Source organism: Brassica napus, chromosome A1, assembly GCF_020379485.1.
Source record: "Brassica napus cultivar Da-Ae chromosome A1, Da-Ae, whole genome shotgun sequence".
In the NCBI taxonomy this organism is placed as follows: domain Eukaryota; kingdom Viridiplantae; phylum Streptophyta; class Magnoliopsida; order Brassicales; family Brassicaceae; genus Brassica; species Brassica napus.
In genome coordinates, this window is record NC_063434.1 from 4016772 (window position 1) to 4032970 (window position 16199).

Consider the following 16199-nt stretch of genomic DNA (forward strand, 5'->3'; position numbering starts at 1 on the left):
ATACATAACACATGTGGTAAAACCAGTGGATTTTACTTCATCAAACAACACAATCTGCGAAATGCTTCATAAGATCTTTGGATTCAAAAAGCAAATTGTGTACTGTAATTGCCACTTTGTTCAAAGAAAATGCAAGATACCAAAACAAAGAACCACATGAATAAACATGTTCTGATCGAAACTTTTCGAACATTTGCTAAACTCTTTGACACTTGATGTGTGCTAGAATAGGCTCTTCAATAAAAGAAACCAAGAACCTGACCACCCACATTCCGTTTAATAGCTTCTTCATGGTCCAGAATCCCATCCGGAGTTGTGACTACAACATAACCCCACTGCATGGAACAAATCCAACAAGGTTAACGTAATGCTTAACTAGAGGGGCATCATATCTGGATACGGAGAGAGAATAAAATGAAGACGGAGAGACAAACCTGACGAGTTGGAAGTGTGCGTTCAGTGTATTCCTCAATCTCTTTTGCCTTGACATCTTGCCTATAGGTAAGAGCTTTGCAGTCATTAACCCTCCCTTGGAGATCAACGGTTATCCTACCAACTCTATGTGGATCATGCACTTGAAAGTTCTTAATGTAACCTACATTAACGTATCATTTTAGAGAAAAGACTGATTTCAACACACACTATCAAAGATATAAACATACTTACAACCACTTGAAACCCCTATCTAGAAATGTGAGCAATAAACAACCCATCTATATTAAGAAATCTATCACCAACCTCAATATGAAACCCTGAGATAAGATAAGGTATAAACATTAGCACATCAAAAGCAATCAAACCACTACTAGCATCAAACAATTAGTTCACAGAAGCAAAAACATAAACTTGAAAGCAAAAAACATTAAATTTCATTACAAGTTTCAATCTTTAGCTTCACCACTAACAGATCCTTCACCAGTGAATAGATAGTATTAAAAACGTCATCTTTTTCGATAAATAAACGAACTTGGGATCAAACGAGAAAGTAAAACCTTTTTCCTTCATGATTCTGAGGAAGGAAGACATGACGGTGGAAATTGGTTCAAGCTCCACCGAAGCTTTCCCTCGCCTCTCCGCATTCACAATCGTCCTCAACGCATCGTTCAATATCCTCCTCCCCATTTTCGATTATCCGACCGCCGCTTCAGAACTCCGAACCAACTCAACAAGAGAAGGGTTTTACTTTCTCCCTTCAGAAACTAAACGAGTGGCATTTCTGTTATTTTCGAAGATACTAAAGGATATTATCGACTTTAAACTTATCCCACACGTGACAGCTCTAATCCACACGTGACTAGTCTTGACTATAAATACCTCTCTCCTCCTCCCTCAATTTGCAAAATTACCCCCATGGACGAATTACCTTCAGAGCTCGTGGTGAAAATCCTGAACCGGCTCAACGATTCCGCGGACCTAGCTCGATCCCGCGTCGCGTCCAAGAGATTCAACTCCCTTTGGCGAGAAGTCCAAACCGTGAATCTCCTATGCACTTTGTCACGGTACTCCAAATCGCGCTCGACCTCCGTCACGCCGTTCAAGACGGTCTTCAGGAATCTGATCGAAGATTCTCGCGCCGTTACGTCCGTTTCGGTTGGGGTCGATAAGGCGCTCAGCGGGATGTCGTTCGACGACTTGATCGAAGACGATTCCGACGAATTGTACCTGACGGATATCGAATTCGTGCGGTTGTGGCTGCCTAGGGTTTGTGGTGGATTGGAGATGTTGTCGATTTCGGATTTTTGGATTCAGTCTTGCTGGAGAAGGTCGGATGTTTTGGCGCTCGTTTCTTCGAATTGTAAGTTTGCCAAGAAAAAATGATGATGATGATAATGTAGGCTAATAGATGGAACGTTATACATATAGGGAATGAGGAATCGCAGCTGTGATGAATGTTATCAATTTATAGGATCTATCTTGTGGTGATGATAATATATGATTTAATTTACTAAGAAAAGATGATTATGATGATAGTGGTGGTGTTGAGGATGGTGATGATAGTATATGATCTCAATCTCAGAAAATTTGCTAAGAAATGATGATGATGATGATGATCTAATTTCAGAAACTTCTCATGATAGCATTCTTTAGTTAATGGAAAACTGGGAAGCTTTTGAGTAGCGGTTCTAAGGAAATGAATATTAAGCAAATATCGAATTGATAAGACGTTAAGATAATGTAGTTTATTTATTTTAGGAATGTAGTAATCACAGCTGTCCTGTTATATGCTTTCAGCTTTTTTTTTGGAAATAATGTGGGATCATGAAGAGTTTTTATCTTGCAGGTAGTAAGTTAGTCAAACTAGAGGTGAAGAATGCTTGGCTCTCAGTTGTTGGTCTAACTCAGATGCCTAACCTCAGACATTTGACACTGGAGTTTATTAGACTCGACGATGAGAATCTGGAGAAGGTCAATGATTGTTTCCCTTTTCTTCAAGTGCTGAATTTGATTGGTGTTGGAGGACTTAAGGAGCCGAAGATCCATTTTCTGCATTTAAAGAGTTGCCATTGGACAGTGTCGAATGCACCGCTTTCCTTGGCTATTGTTGCGCCAAACCTCCTTGAGCTCAGGCTGAAATGCAACAAACCCAAGTCTCTCGTCTTGGAAACACCCAAGTTGGTGAAGTTCTATCTATCTGTAGAGAATGCGGAAGGTGTTAGTTTCTCAGAGCTTGGAGAATTGGATACGTTAGAGGTTATATCTCCTGACGTGTACAGGCTAATCAGAAACACGGGTTTTGGCAACAAGGTCAGAAAGCTTGCAGTGGATTCAGTCAAGTTGATAGAAGATTCTGATAGGCTGAAATTTGGATTGGGAACACTCCTCGAAGCATTCCCTGGCATCGGTTCTCTTACTTTGAGCCATGTGACTTGGTCAAACATCAAAACCCATTTCCAAAGCGAAGGTCTAGTACATATGAAGGGAACTGATACTGCCCTGAAGCGGATAACAGCACGTGTTCAGACGTCAGATTATACCGACGTTTCTTTCATCAGGTCTATACTCAATAGCTGCAGAGGTTTGACAGATATGAGACTGATGATTCATCAGGACACAGAAACTAGAGTAAGAGATTTGCTGATCTCTGCGTGCACGATGAGTAACCCAAGAGTGAGATGGAGCTGGGGAACGTGGGTTGAAGGAGGTGAAGACATTTGGGTCTCCAATGGCACCTAAGGCATAACGTTCAAGTCAGAAATGTAGATTATTCTGTATATACTTGTTGTGATGAGGGTGATGGTATTGGTAACCAAGAATCCAGTTTGATGTGTTGTGTGTGTTCCAGATGTTGTGGTGAAGCTTGTCAGGTTTCATATAGAGTTTGTATAGATAGTAAGTGACCATGTAATAACTATAGCTTTGCTATATATAGTTGTGTTGTTGTTTGTTTAAAGAAAAAATACTGTATACTGGATTAGAAAAGAAACATGGGTAGAAGAAAGAATAAACCAAGCTTAATATAAAAGGGGCAAAATTATAAAAAATGGGGCGTTCCGAGAATCGAACTCGGGACCTCTCGCACCCAAAGCGAGAATCATACCACTAGACCAAACGCCCTTTGACAAGAGCACGAGAATTAATATAATTGGCTTATACGTTTATTTTACAGAATTAAAACTAGGGTTTTGCAGTGAGTGTATATATATCAACTCATCGACTTAACCTAACGCCGGCACTAGTCTCCTTCTCTCTTCTATCCGCCGCTGTCTAGTTCTTCAACTTGCGAGGTGAGCTTGATACGTCTCTTTGACATCCATTTGTTCGTTCTCAGTTCTTCATTGATATTAATTTGGAGAAAAATTGGTGTAGGAGATCGAAATGGCAACAGTTCCAGGACAGCTGGTGTGGGAGATCGTGAAAAGAAACAACTGTTTCTTGGTGAAACAGTTCGGTAGAGGCAATGCCAAGGTTCAGTTCAGCAAGGAGAGCAACAACCTCTGCAACCTCAACTCTTACAAGCACTCTGGTAATGATTGTTTCCTCTGCTTGAAACTTTTGAAGTTGTTACTGATCATTGTTAATCTTTGAGATAGAATGTTGCTCATAAACACAAGTCATTGCCCTTTATGTCTGTTGAAACGCAATTGGATAAATTAATAACATTGTTAACTAGATGAGTATGCTAGGATGAAACTGAAACTTGTTCGTGGATTAAAATTGTCTTCTTTTTGGTTGTATAAACTCTAAAGTTTGGATCTTTTAACTGTAGATTTTGTTGATTTATTATAGGTGTGTTTAAAGTTTGGATCTTTTTATGTGATTTCAGGTTTGGCAAACAAGAAGACCGTGACAATTCAGCCAGCAGACAAAGACCAAGGTGTGGTACTTGGAACCACCAAGACCAAGAAGCAGAATAAGCCTAAGCTCTCTGTTAACAAGTCCGTCCTCAAGAAGGAGTTCCCCAGGATGGCCAAAGCTGTTGCCAACCAGGTACAACTCGGTTCTTCTTGCAATCATTTTGCATTATTATTCTGATGTGCACTGTGTTTGGAAAATCTTGTGATTATATGTTCTGATGAATTGATAATTTAGGTTTCATTGTAGTTTGGTTTTGTGAGCTGTGATGAGAAAGCTAACACGTAAGGAGAGAACTCCTTTGTGGTTTATCTCTTCAATGAAATATATTTGTTACGCTTGGCTTCTGAGCTAATCTCTTTGCTGTGGACATCGTTTTAGTTCCTCTATCTTCCTTTTTGTGACCAAATGTTCTAATATACCTTAGGTTGCATTATAGATTGATTTTACGAGCTGTGATGAGAAAGCTAACACGTAAGAAGAGACAACTCCTTTGTGGGGTATCTATTCGATGAAATATATTTGTTACGCTTGGCTTCTGAGCTTATAATATTATAAGGCATTATCATACTTAGAATTTGAATTTAGTTTGGTTGTATTGCATATTCTATCAGTGATGAGAAAGCTAACACGTAAGAAGAGGACTCCTCTGTGGGGTCTTTCTTCTATGAAATACATTTGTTACGCTTGGCTTCTGAGATATATTCTTTCTTCTCTGCACCATTTCATATACTAGCCTTGTTTCCTTCGCCTACCAGTATTAATCGATTTATTTTCTAATGTTTTCTAGGTTGTGGACAACTACTACAGGCCTGATTTGAAGAAGGCTGCACTTGCTAGGCTCAGCGTGATCAGCAAAGGCCTTAGAGTCGCCAAGTCTGGCCCCAAGAGGAGGAACAGACAGGCTTGAAGAATCATCCATTGAATGAATATTCTACTTTTTAAAAAGCTTGTTTTGAGGGTTTCAGACAGTGTTTGTAGGTTACAGATTATTCCTGAACAGCTAAGAGTTTTGCTTGAACCACCTCCCTGGTCATCTTTCTATCAACAAAATGAAGTTTTTTTTATCAATCACGAAATGAAGATGAAACTATTATTATTATAGCGCTATCGTTTTTACCAAAACTTAATTGTTATAAGCGAAGTTTGTAGCGTTTATGGTATCTCTTCAGTTGCTCTGAAAAAAATGGTTTTATCTCTTCAGAGAGACATGAAATAACTGCCATCTGATCATATTAAACGTGTTTGCAATTTAACAAGAGTGATAAACTAGGGAGCATACTTCAAGCTATATAGACCATGTAATTTATAAGTTCTAGTTCTAATAATCTAAGGAGAAAGTTACATCTTTGTTGGTCTTTGAAACAAAGTAAAGAGCATGTTAAATCTTGTGGACTCTGAAACCAGACTCCTCGGACGTCAAATTCTCTTTCCAGTTCTCAAACTCAGATCCACCAAACACAACTTTCTTGATCCCAACATAGCTGTACACAAACAAAAACATTCAACATTTAGCTCTTCCACACATTCAAAACCGTTCAGAAGTTATCAGAGATAGAAAACTGAACTTACTCTGAGCTGATTTGTGTCAATGCGTTTATGAGAACATCAAGAATCAACGGCTCTGAGGTCCCAATGTCTAGCCTGTCGAGAAAACATCATTCACGTTACAGTAACAAATCAGCAAACGCCAGAAAGAAACCTCCCAAATCTAAAGGCATAAGACTTGAGTAAAAAAATATTTCAGGGTGGAGTAAAGAGTTATCACCAGATGCGAGCGACATTGTCTTGGACCTCAAGATCCCCGATGTTATAAAATGTGGTTGGCTCGATATTAGCTCCAAGGATAGCATCATAGTTTGGCCTTTTATCCACAGGCGCTTGCGATAACTAGCACCATTATTGACAAAAGAGAAATCAGCTTAACAAGAAGAAAGTGGATAGATATAAATGTTTTAACTTTGTGATATAAAGAGTAGACATACTTGCATATTCATGGAGTTGTATCCACCAAGCCGTCCAAGGATATGCCACGAACGGATTGCCTGCAAGATTCTTTAGCCATCAAAAAAAAATGCAGCTATAGGATAGGTTTTAAGTTAAGAGGGGGCTCGCTCACATCAGTGATCAAGGCAATGTCTTTATCCAGAGGAGCGTTGTGAAACTCCAACCACATGTATGAATTCGAATACTCAAACCTTACAAACACAACAAAACCAATAGAGAGACTTAAGGCATCATATCATATAATGATATAGCAGATGAACATATACAAATCACTCACTTGTTGAAAGTGACTTGCATGGAAGTAGCAGAACCAGTCTTGGTATGCAGAATCTTGTTCCTTTTCTTCCTCAACCTCTCTTCCATCTACCACCAATTTTTCACAACAACAAATAAAAATAGATCAAAGTCTAGTACTTTAATCTCACATCTTGCAACATATACTTCATACAATTCAAAAGCTTCAAAATAGACGAAAGATGTAAACTTTATACCTTCTTTTGAGCTTTCTCTGGGTTATCTAAACAATCTCCCAGAATATCAGCGAACTCAGGGTCTTTGTCGTAATTGATATCTTCCTTCTTCCCTCCGTAACTTTCTCTCTTCCTCGACGTGAACTCTTCTTCTTCTTCAGACTCTTCCACATCTTCTTCTTCTTCTTCCATTTCTCGATTCAGACCATTAACTCGCACTTTTACACTCCTCCTAGACCAATCCGTACGTACCCTCTGGATCTTCGGTACTTGAATCGTGCTGGTGACACGAAACGGCGCCAAATTGTGAAAGCGAAGATTCGAGTGGTTGTTGTAACTCGCCGAACAATAAGGCTGAAGCAGGTGAAGAGAGCATTGAAAGCTTAGCATCCTTCTTCGTCTTCGCTTAGTTTCAGAGCCTCCAAGTAGATTTTGGGGGGTTTTTGGTTGGGTTTTTGGAAGAGACAAGAGTTTATCATATTACGTAAGTGTACACGAAGCTGACGTCACATAATCAGATAATGATATAAAAGCCCATTGGGCCAATATGGTGAATTAAATGGGCTGCTGAACAATAAAAGCGGCTAAACACCAACTCAAAAAAATGGCGGGGATTCTAACTAAGATAACAAGTTAGGCCCATTAAGAGATCCTTAATGGGCTGTACTCGTAGAGATCGTCCGCATCACTTAAATATCATTCACCGAAGAAGAGAAGAAAACCCTAGTCCATTTGCCGGAGGTAGCGCCGATCCATTCGTCAAAACAACTATGGGTGAGTTCTCTTGAGTCTGTTCTGGCTGATTTTTTTTTTTGTTGTTGTTGATGTTACTGATGTTTTTGTCTTTGATTTGTTGTGCAATGTTTTAGGTAAGGTTCACGGTTCCTTGGCTCGTGCCGGTAAGGTGAGAGGACAGACTCCTAAAGTGGCTAAGCAGGACAAGAAGAAGAAGCCACGTGGTCGTGCCCACAAACGTCTTCAGCACAACCGCCGTTTCGTCACCGCCGGTAATAAATATTTCCCTTTTTCTCTTAGATTTTAATTTTATGACTGATTAAGGACATTAGTTAGTTGGCACTTGTGTCTGAATACATTATCGTTATTGAATGATGTAATCGTTGCTAGTACTTGTGGTTCTTCTTGGTAACATATCCACAGTTTTTAAAGTCTTGTATGAGATATGTTAGTGATTCTCTCTTCTTTGCTAGCATGTTAAGAGTATCAGCCTCTGTAATGATTCTTGTTCACCAAACTAACTACATTGTACATACAAAGAAACCATCACGGTCCATTTTCTAGATTCATTCAACTAAGTTGTATGTGCATTTAATTTCCGTTTTGTAGATTCCTCCATTTTTGGTTTACATCCTATATAGCTTATCATATGTGAAATGAGACTTTTGTAATTTGCAGTGAATTTTTGTTGCTTATGAATATTTAATTGTCACAAAAAAGTATAAACTTCAACACTAAACAAAGTGATTCTTTAAGTTTTTTCTTGATTTCTTGTTTGCAGTTGTTGGATTTGGCAAGAAGAGAGGACCCAACTCTTCTGAGAAATAGATGATGAACGCATTGGAGCTGAAGTTTTGAGTTTTTATTTTCCAAAAGATATCGTACTTGTTTAATGTTGTAAGACTGCAATTTTCTCAATCAAATCGACTTTTTTGATAATTTTTTCTAATTCATTCAATGCTCGGTAACGTAAACTACAAAACTCATCATAGAAACTGCCTAGTCTATGAAAAACATGTAACATGGAGCCGTGGAGGGATTAGTATGAGCTGTAACGTAGTTTTAACTGCGGTAGAGTGATTTAAAACTAGAAGCAAACTGTTACTTTTATCATTTGTTTTAATCAAACGATTGAAAAGTTTTTACAAGTAAATAAACATAAGCTAAAGATACAAAGCTAAAAAGTTTCTTTTAGCATCTGATGTTAACAATGAAAAAACGGTAGAGAATAAGAAACACTATAACAACACTGTACATACAACGAAACCATCACGGTTGTTCTTTTACTTCCAGACCTTGATCGCTCCATCTCTGCTGCTTGAAATCAACAGTCTCTGGTTCAGCTTCACTGATGCCAAAGACTGAACTGAGTCACGGTGACATCCTGCTGTGTCTGTTGCAGCCGCTGCAAGTACTGCCTTTGCCGTCAGTTTGGTCGCCAGAGGCCGCCTCATTGTCTCCTGTCCAATGCACAAGCACAATTGCATAATAAAATTTAGTCAAAACCTTAAACTGTTACTATTAGTGTCATAATGTGTAGCGTGTTATCAAAGAAATAGCTAATCATCAAACCTGAACAAATTGCACTCCAGAGTTGGTTTTGAGTTCGTAGAAATCATCATTTACAACTCCCTTCAGACTCGGACCACAGATACAGTAACTTCTCTCAGGGCTATGTTGGTTCAAACACACAGAAAACAAGAATTTTCGTCAGGTTTTTGTTTATTTATCCACAAGAAGTGTGACAAAATATAAAGAACACAAGTTCAAGGTTTTAGATTAAAGAACCTGGAGTAATCCCAACGCCGAATCTTCAAGTCAGTACCACCTGTTAACAAGTCGCCTCCGGGTAAAGGAAGCAACGAGCGGATACCAGGAAGACGAGGAGGAGGCTCGTTCAACTCTTCGATTCTATACTTGGAGCTCATGTTCTTGCGAATATTCGCCTTGGGATTTGCCTTACTGCTTGGTAGCTTCCACTGAAACTCGGAAACATTCGTCTCATTTTCATAGTTGGCTACTCTCCATACCTACAGAATCAGCTCATATATAAGTCTCAAACTCAATGCTATGGTCTAATTTATTAAAACCTGAGTTACTTCCATGGACTAACATCAAAGCTGAAACCCCAATGACTATTAAAACTATCTAAATATGTTCCACTCTATAGTTCATAGTTTCTAACTTTCTATTCAAACTTGTAAGATCCCAGTAAAATGGTAAAACAACATTACCTGTTGACAGATGCCTCCATCTGCATTCCAGAGTGAAACTTCATTGAAACCAGCAGCAACATAAATAAAAGGTCTCATCGTGGTGGACAGCGAGACGCTCGGAGGAAGAAAGCAGAGGCACATCTTCTCTATGGGGCATATTATAGGGTATTGCCACGAATATACAGGAACACGAAACCTCAAATCCCAAAGAGTAAGTACTCCCCTTGAAGAACCAGACACAAACCAATTCCCGCAGGGGCTTGTCACCAAAGAAGACACGTATCCTTCTTCAGGGTTTGCTTTCAGCGTCCACGCATCTATATCTGATCTTGTATCCCAAAGGTGGATCCCACAGTTTTGGGTACTATACATTACCATCGGGCCAGATAGGCTATCAGAGGTGTAGTTCAAAAGAGAAAGCAAAGCGCCTTCTTTAACATCCTTCTTTTTGATATCAACAATGCCTGAGTACTTCTCCACCACGTTCCCCAAGCCTCTGGAGATATGGTCAATGGAAAACATATGTAACACACCATCGGAGGCTCCAACGACAACTTGAGTTGAATTCCTAAGCATTGTTGTGCACATCCCTCTGCTTCCCTCGAGATGATACGTTAGCCTTGACCTGAACGAAATGTCCTTTTCCAGCTTTCTAGAGTCCCACACCTTTACTGTAGAATCATCTGATGCACTAACAAAGAAGCTATGATCGCTTGAAGTGGCAATGTCGTTGACAGCAGAGCGGTGCTCTTGTAGATGAGCGACTAATACTCCACGAGGCTTCCAACCTGAATCCGGAACCGAAGTCCTCGACGGAGATGGTTCTCCTACGAGATCCGATATTGAAGACGCGTCTTCTGAAGTCACAGAAGCGCTTTTTGAAGAGGTGGATACACCGAGGTCTTGAAATTTGCTGATGACTGAGGACATTTGCTCATTTTCTCTGCTTTCTGGCTCATGTACCACTCTGTAAAACTGTTTAGGATTGGTACCAACGTGGAATGATCCAGAAACCAGCTTAGGCACCGGAACCGAACTAGCCAAGTTAAATGACTTGCTCATGGAATCCATCCATGGTACTGACAACGAACTCATCCCCAGAGAGTTCATCTGCAATGAAGACTCAGAAGCCACAGGAGGATTCGTGGCGGCTCGTTTGTCCATGTTAAACGAATAGAGAGGTATCCCCTCTGGTTCAGTTACGTTATTCATACCAGACATGTATGGTGCCATAAGCCCAGAGAACTGTAACTTCTCCTGATTCAAGTGATCACGAAGCTCAACTGTGTTAGAAGCATTGAGTCTTGGGTTTCTCGGGATTCTCAGTTTAGCATCTTTCTCTGCATACTTTCCTTGAACTTCTTGTTGCTGTGATGCGTTCATAATCGGTTTTTTCCCTTCCACACTCTTCTTCTGTTCCGCCCCATGTTCTAACAAGTTCAAGGTCCCAGACTGAGGTGAAGTACTGTACCATATCTTCCGCTGTTTTTCGGCGATTTCTGGTTTCCTGGCAGTTTCCAAGATACGGTAAACGGCTTCCCTTGTGACTGGGGGCTTTAGGCATGAAAACAAACCTTCCTCAGAAGCAATTGATGCAGGAAGTCTACTGAGAAAGGGCCGTATTACTGGCGCAATAAAGGCAAAAGAGTCGACAGCACCTAAGAACTCACTACAGGCAGCGATGAAAGTGACGACTGCCTTCCTTACCCATTGAGATGGATAGTACAGCAAAGGATAAACGCACTCTATCATTTGGAGAAGAGCTCTCTTCCGCAAGAAGCTACTCTTGCACAGTATGGATAAGCAATCCAATGCATTGACAATGACAGCCTCTGTCTGATCGCTTAGAGCTTGATCAATATAAGGCAATAGATATTCCTCCACACTTCTCTGGCCGACAAAGAAGCATACATAAACAATTTTCTCAAAGAATACAGATCTTAGCTGTTCGTCTCTGTCGTTAAGAAAGGCAGGGAGGATGGGGAGTAGAAAGTAATTACTCTGCCTCTGACCAAAGAAAAAGCAGAGCTCCCCTATGTCCTGAAGGAGTGCTCTTCTAACATTCGGAGTTTGTTTTGGACCCATAACAAGCTCTTGAACAACTTCGGCAATAGTTTTCCTAAGCTGTGAAAGCTGTGCATCGCCATTTGCCTTTTGCAACTCAGTAGCAGGTGTAGTTGACATCTGCGGCGAAGTTGATTCATTAAGAACCCCTACGTTACTCAGTTGGAAAGAATGTATCAAGAATCCATAAGCAGTAAGAGCAAGTTTCGCAATATTGCTGGCATAACATATCCTCACACTCTCTTCTGGATCATCAGGGAGCATGGAGAGCATCGGAAATATATACTCTGGGAAGATCTTCGCATCACTGGGAGGAAAATCTCGGACAAGCGGCAGAATGTCACATAGAGTTTCCATGGCAGCACACCGCACGATTGCTGTTGTATCAGAAAGCAGGGAAACAACATATGGAAGTACACGTTGTAAGCGATCTTCATCATCAATATACAAAGAGCAAGACCTCAGCAGAAGTATGGCTTCCCTCCTCAAATGAGGCAACTTGATATTGCGGATACAGGAACAGAGCATAGATGCGATCAGAACCATTCCCTCGCATCTCATGTTAACTTCTACCGGTAGAAAAGGGGTTCCGTAAGTGTCGGAACGGCTATCATAGAGAGACATCAGTGTGCCCAAATCGTCCATTGTTATCTTTTTCAAGAAAGGATGGCGATTTTTCTTGAGTGCATCAGAAATAGAGTAAAGGGTCTCGTCCTTGGAGTTTACAGTATCCCTTATCAAGTCCTTCGAGGTGTTCAGTTTCTGATTCGCAAAAGTTTCTTGTACATTTCTTGCGTTCACTGGATGTGAAGGTAAAGGAGAATCAATACCCATCTCATCACCTGGCTTATTTTCCATCATCTTCTTAAGTATTTCTTGAAATATGCCATGGCAAGTTGCTACCTGATAAAAAATGACGCAGAATGATATGAAGCATGTTGATGCAGAGTGTAGAGTTTTTTTAAACAGAAAATGGTGGTGGTTACCCTCATATCTGAAGGAAGTGGATTCCAACAACAGTACAAAGTGTGCAGAAATGGTGAGAAGTAGTTTGGGAAAATAACTCCCACATAATTTTGCAGGTAGTTTTCAGCTGATAGGCGTGCTTCGGGTTCTAACTGAATCATATGAAGAATCATCTTGCGAATTCCAGGATCAGGAATCTGAATCCAATAAAAAGAGAAAGAACACAACAAAGATGAGTAGAAATAGAGGTAGAACAATCAGCAAAAAAAAAAATCCAACTCAGAACCACTGAAGTCTCAAGTCCCAAGTACTGAAGAAGGAAGGTGAAAAGAATGTTGTTTAAACATCAAAGGAATCAACGTGAAAGGTCGCTTGAAAGAAAGAAAAAATGGAGAGGGAAAGAGATTGATACCTACAAAGAGAAAATGAAAAAGGAAGATGCAGTAGGAAAAATACCTTTTCAAGGTGTTGGCTAGGATCATGTTGTCCTCTGCGATAAGCGAGAAGCTGAGCAAGTTCAAATAGTGGCTGACCCTCAAGAAAAAGCTCTGCTATCACGCACCTGAAGCATTGATATGAAACTATTACGATATGTTATCAACTTAGATATACAACGTGCTAATGTTTCAAGGTAAGAACAGTTTGTTCCATCATGAAAAAGTATGTGTGCTTGACCTATAGGAGCCTCTTTATATTGATATGCTAATAAAAGGAATGAACAGATAGAGTGATGTAAAACAAGAGGGTGAATAATCTCACCCCACAGAAAATATATCCATGGATGGCTTTAATGGAGCATTTTGTGCAACTTTGGTCTCACCTCCATGCTCATAGAATCTCTGAAATTAATTAAAAAAAAAATTGTTTAAACATGGAAAAACATAGAAACATGACCAATAAGAGAGGGTGGTTTGTTGTTGATGGCTTTGTAACCACTTATTAGTAGTTATATAGAAAAAACTCAACCGAAGTGTACCATGGACAAAGGGCTTATTAAAAGAGAAATAAGTACAGCATAATAATATTCTAAGCAGAGGTGAAATAGAACGGTACGACAAATAAAAGGAATAAATTTTGATAATGGTTCTATAGTACCTCTGGAGCCAGATAACAAAGCCTTCGTTCCCTTGTATCATAGAAAAAGGAAAAGTCCGAAGGATCATCATAAGGAATGTATGTAGGTTTGAAGGACGCAAAATCAGCAAGGTAAAGCCAGTTCCAGGAAGTGACCAAAACATTCTCGCACTTGATATCACCTAAAAAACGGTGCAAAATTCACACACATCACAAATTTACTTCACCATCATGACGATCATATACTCACAAGACTATCAAACCTTACCATGACATATACCCTTCTCATGGCACTGCTTCACAGCAAGAAGCAACTGCAGAAACCAACAAAAAAAAACTAAGTAAACAGAATGCTTCAAAAAAAAGACTAGTGGTGCAGGAGAGAGAAGAAGACCTGAAACGCCAACCATTTCTTCTCCACAAGACTGAGGAAAGGCCGAGTACTCAACCGATCATGCAGGTTACTGAAAAAGTATTGCCTCACCAAATAAGCCGCTTTATCAGTCTCTTGCCAAAACTGCAAACAAACAAATTAAAAAAAAATAACATAACAGCACCTCAAAAAGCTTATCAAGTATGCTCTCTCATAGCATCAAAGCTAGCACCTTTCTGTAAAGTAAAACGAACCCAAGACAAGAGACATCGCCACGAACCTGAAAAGGCCAGACGTGAGGATGCTCCAGAGACAAAAACACATCCTTTATCTTCACCAAACGCCGCTCGTACTCCCTGAGATCGATCGAGTCGCCGCGCTTGAAATAGACCTTGACGAGGACCAAACCTTCGTCGTGCTTACAGAGGATCGACTTGAAGAATCTCCCGCGGCCTAGAACCTCCTTGAGGACGAGATTGTAGGAGGAAGGCAAGTCGTGGAGGTAGTACTCCGTCGCCGAGACTTGCGTCGTTCGAGCGATTTTGTTCCCCATCGAAAGACTTTTGCTGAAATCAAATTCTTCTTCCTTCGATTGAAATCTGTTGGTTCCGGCGAATCGGTCTCTCCGGTGTCGGAGGAAAGGAGTCGGAAGAAGTGATTTTACGTTTTAATTTGCTTTCTCAAGGATTTTTTTTTTTTTATAAGATGAGTTGAGTTTTGTCACTTCGACACGTATCCTTTCTTAATTAGTTGTGGATTAAACTTTATATTATATATTTTTTATTTTATGAATTTGGTCAGATTTTCACTTTTTGATTTATTTTTTTTAATTAGTAATTGCCAAAAGATGTATTTTTTTGGATTTCTGTTGAATGAGGAAAAAATCTTATGATTTTCTATATCCTAACAAAAATCTAGCCACATTTGACTAATCACATGATTTTCAGTTTTAATGATTCCTTTTTTATTAGTTGTGGCTTAACTTTATATTATAATTTTTTTATGAATTTGGTAGATTCTCACTTTTTGAATATTTTTTTTAAAATTAGTAATTGCCAAAAAGAAGTATTTTTGGATTTCTATTGAATAAGGAAAAATCTTATATCTTATATATTAATTGAAGTGTATTACAACATTTTTTGTACCTACGTGTTATCATTCGGATGATTCGTAGAGTCATATATTATACTTTTTATTAAACTTTTTTTGGTCAACGATTGCTTTCATTAAGCATAAGAGGGCATGGCCCAATTACAAGCAAAATCGAACTTGTTCCTATTACAAAAGAGTGATACTCAAACGAGGCCCAACCCTATTTTACAAGCCCAAATATTGATGATACATTATCTGCATGTAAGGCACGTGTTGGCTAACGTGGCCTTTGAATTCTCTGGAAACGCGTAGAGTGTACCTGATGCCTCCGCCGGCTGCATGTCGGACCTACAATCACCGGACTCTCCCTCCGCCTAGCTCGATTTGCTTGCTTGCTCCTCCTTCCCTTTATCACCGCTGATCCAAAGAAGCTCTTGATCAAGTCACCGAAATTGAAGTCTTGTGAGAAGTTATGATGGAGACAGTTGCAGAGCCTTGTTGGAACGTCTTCGGAAGAAAACTCCGACTTATCTGATTCTGCAGTAGCTCGCACCACTTCATCAATAACCTCTGTTATTCATCATTAAGGAGACTTCACTTACAACTATAAGCGAAGATTGATTCCTGATTAGATAAAAAAACAGAGCATATCTAGTGAAAAAAATCTTAAACTTCGAAGATCAAACGGAATTTTAATTCAGTTTAGGGAAGAGAAACAATATTAAAATCTGATCAGAAAAATCAGAGCTTTATTAATTCAAACCAAAACTAATGACTAAGGTTGATACGACATGAAGAACAACATCAGATTGGTTTGAAACACCACAAAAACTCGCCGAGCGAAAACTTCAAAAATTGCCAAAGCGAACATGAAAATCCGATATACGAAAAAGAAAATCGATCTCAGCG

At 39.6% G+C, this 16199-nt stretch overlaps 6 protein-coding genes and 4 non-coding genes across 10 annotated transcripts; 6 read left to right on the forward strand and 4 right to left on the reverse strand.

Annotated features, from left to right (window-relative positions):
• Positions 1–55: 55 nt before the first annotated feature.
• LOC106371982 (40S ribosomal protein S15a-5) lies at positions 56–1238 on the reverse strand. Its single transcript, XM_013812108.3, has 3 exons — positions 993–1238; positions 435–595; positions 56–335 (listed from the first exon to the last, which is right to left on the reverse strand). Exons 1-3 carry the CDS (start codon positions 1120–1122, stop codon positions 237–239), a joined length of 390 nt encoding a protein of 129 aa, XP_013667562.2. The 5' UTR covers positions 1123–1238; the 3' UTR covers positions 56–236.
• A 90-nt stretch (positions 1239–1328) lies between these two features.
• On the forward strand, positions 1329–3427 carry LOC106386405 (F-box/LRR-repeat protein At4g29420). The gene is made up of 2 exons (XM_013826291.3): positions 1329–1795; positions 2282–3427. The coding sequence occupies exons 1-2, from the start codon at positions 1351–1353 to the stop codon at positions 3172–3174; spliced, it is 1338 nt and encodes a 445-aa protein (XP_013681745.2). The 5' UTR covers positions 1329–1350; the 3' UTR covers positions 3175–3427.
• A 56-nt stretch (positions 3428–3483) lies between these two features.
• On the reverse strand, positions 3484–3555 carry TRNAP-UGG. The gene has a single exon. It is a non-coding gene; the product is annotated as a tRNA-Pro (tRNA).
• Positions 3556–3588: 33 nt separating this feature from the next.
• LOC106386309 (60S ribosomal protein L28-2) lies at positions 3589–5364 on the forward strand. Its single transcript, XM_013826198.3, has 4 exons — positions 3589–3725; positions 3808–3964; positions 4265–4428; positions 5084–5364. Exons 2-4 carry the CDS (start codon positions 3817–3819, stop codon positions 5201–5203), a joined length of 432 nt encoding a protein of 143 aa, XP_013681652.1. The 5' UTR covers positions 3589–3725; positions 3808–3816; the 3' UTR covers positions 5204–5364.
• LOC125579342 lies at positions 4553–4648 on the forward strand. The gene has a single exon (XR_007317355.1). It is a non-coding gene; the product is annotated as a small nucleolar RNA R24 (small nucleolar RNA).
• LOC125579343 lies at positions 4743–4840 on the forward strand. The gene has a single exon (XR_007317356.1). It is a non-coding gene; the product is annotated as a small nucleolar RNA R24 (small nucleolar RNA).
• Positions 4901–4996, forward strand: LOC125579341. Its single transcript, XR_007317352.1, has one exon. It is a non-coding gene; the product is annotated as a small nucleolar RNA R24 (small nucleolar RNA).
• A 116-nt stretch (positions 5365–5480) lies between the features above and the next one.
• On the reverse strand, positions 5481–7247 carry LOC106386202. The gene is made up of 7 exons (XM_013826115.3): positions 6792–7247; positions 6578–6663; positions 6413–6491; positions 6279–6338; positions 6062–6183; positions 5866–5937; positions 5481–5777 (listed from the first exon to the last, which is right to left on the reverse strand). Exons 1-7 carry the CDS (start codon positions 7158–7160, stop codon positions 5675–5677), a joined length of 891 nt encoding a protein of 296 aa, XP_013681569.2. The 5' UTR covers positions 7161–7247; the 3' UTR covers positions 5481–5674.
• A 151-nt stretch (positions 7248–7398) lies between these two features.
• Positions 7399–8444, forward strand: LOC106386107 (40S ribosomal protein S30). The gene is made up of 3 exons (XM_013826026.3): positions 7399–7544; positions 7640–7777; positions 8287–8444. Exons 1-3 carry the CDS (start codon positions 7427–7429, stop codon positions 8331–8333), a joined length of 303 nt encoding a protein of 100 aa, XP_013681480.2. The 5' UTR covers positions 7399–7426; the 3' UTR covers positions 8334–8444.
• A 149-nt stretch (positions 8445–8593) lies between these two features.
• LOC111198296 (serine/threonine-protein kinase VPS15) lies at positions 8594–14893 on the reverse strand. The gene is made up of 11 exons (XM_048781408.1): positions 14479–14893; positions 14220–14342; positions 14094–14139; positions 13847–14007; positions 13511–13590; positions 13208–13313; positions 12772–12948; positions 9740–12688; positions 9294–9535; positions 9078–9177; positions 8594–8965 (listed from the first exon to the last, which is right to left on the reverse strand). The coding sequence occupies exons 1-11, from the start codon at positions 14749–14751 to the stop codon at positions 8789–8791; spliced, it is 4434 nt and encodes a 1477-aa protein (XP_048637365.1). The 5' UTR covers positions 14752–14893; the 3' UTR covers positions 8594–8788.
• Between the last annotated feature and the right edge of the window lie 1306 nt (positions 14894–16199).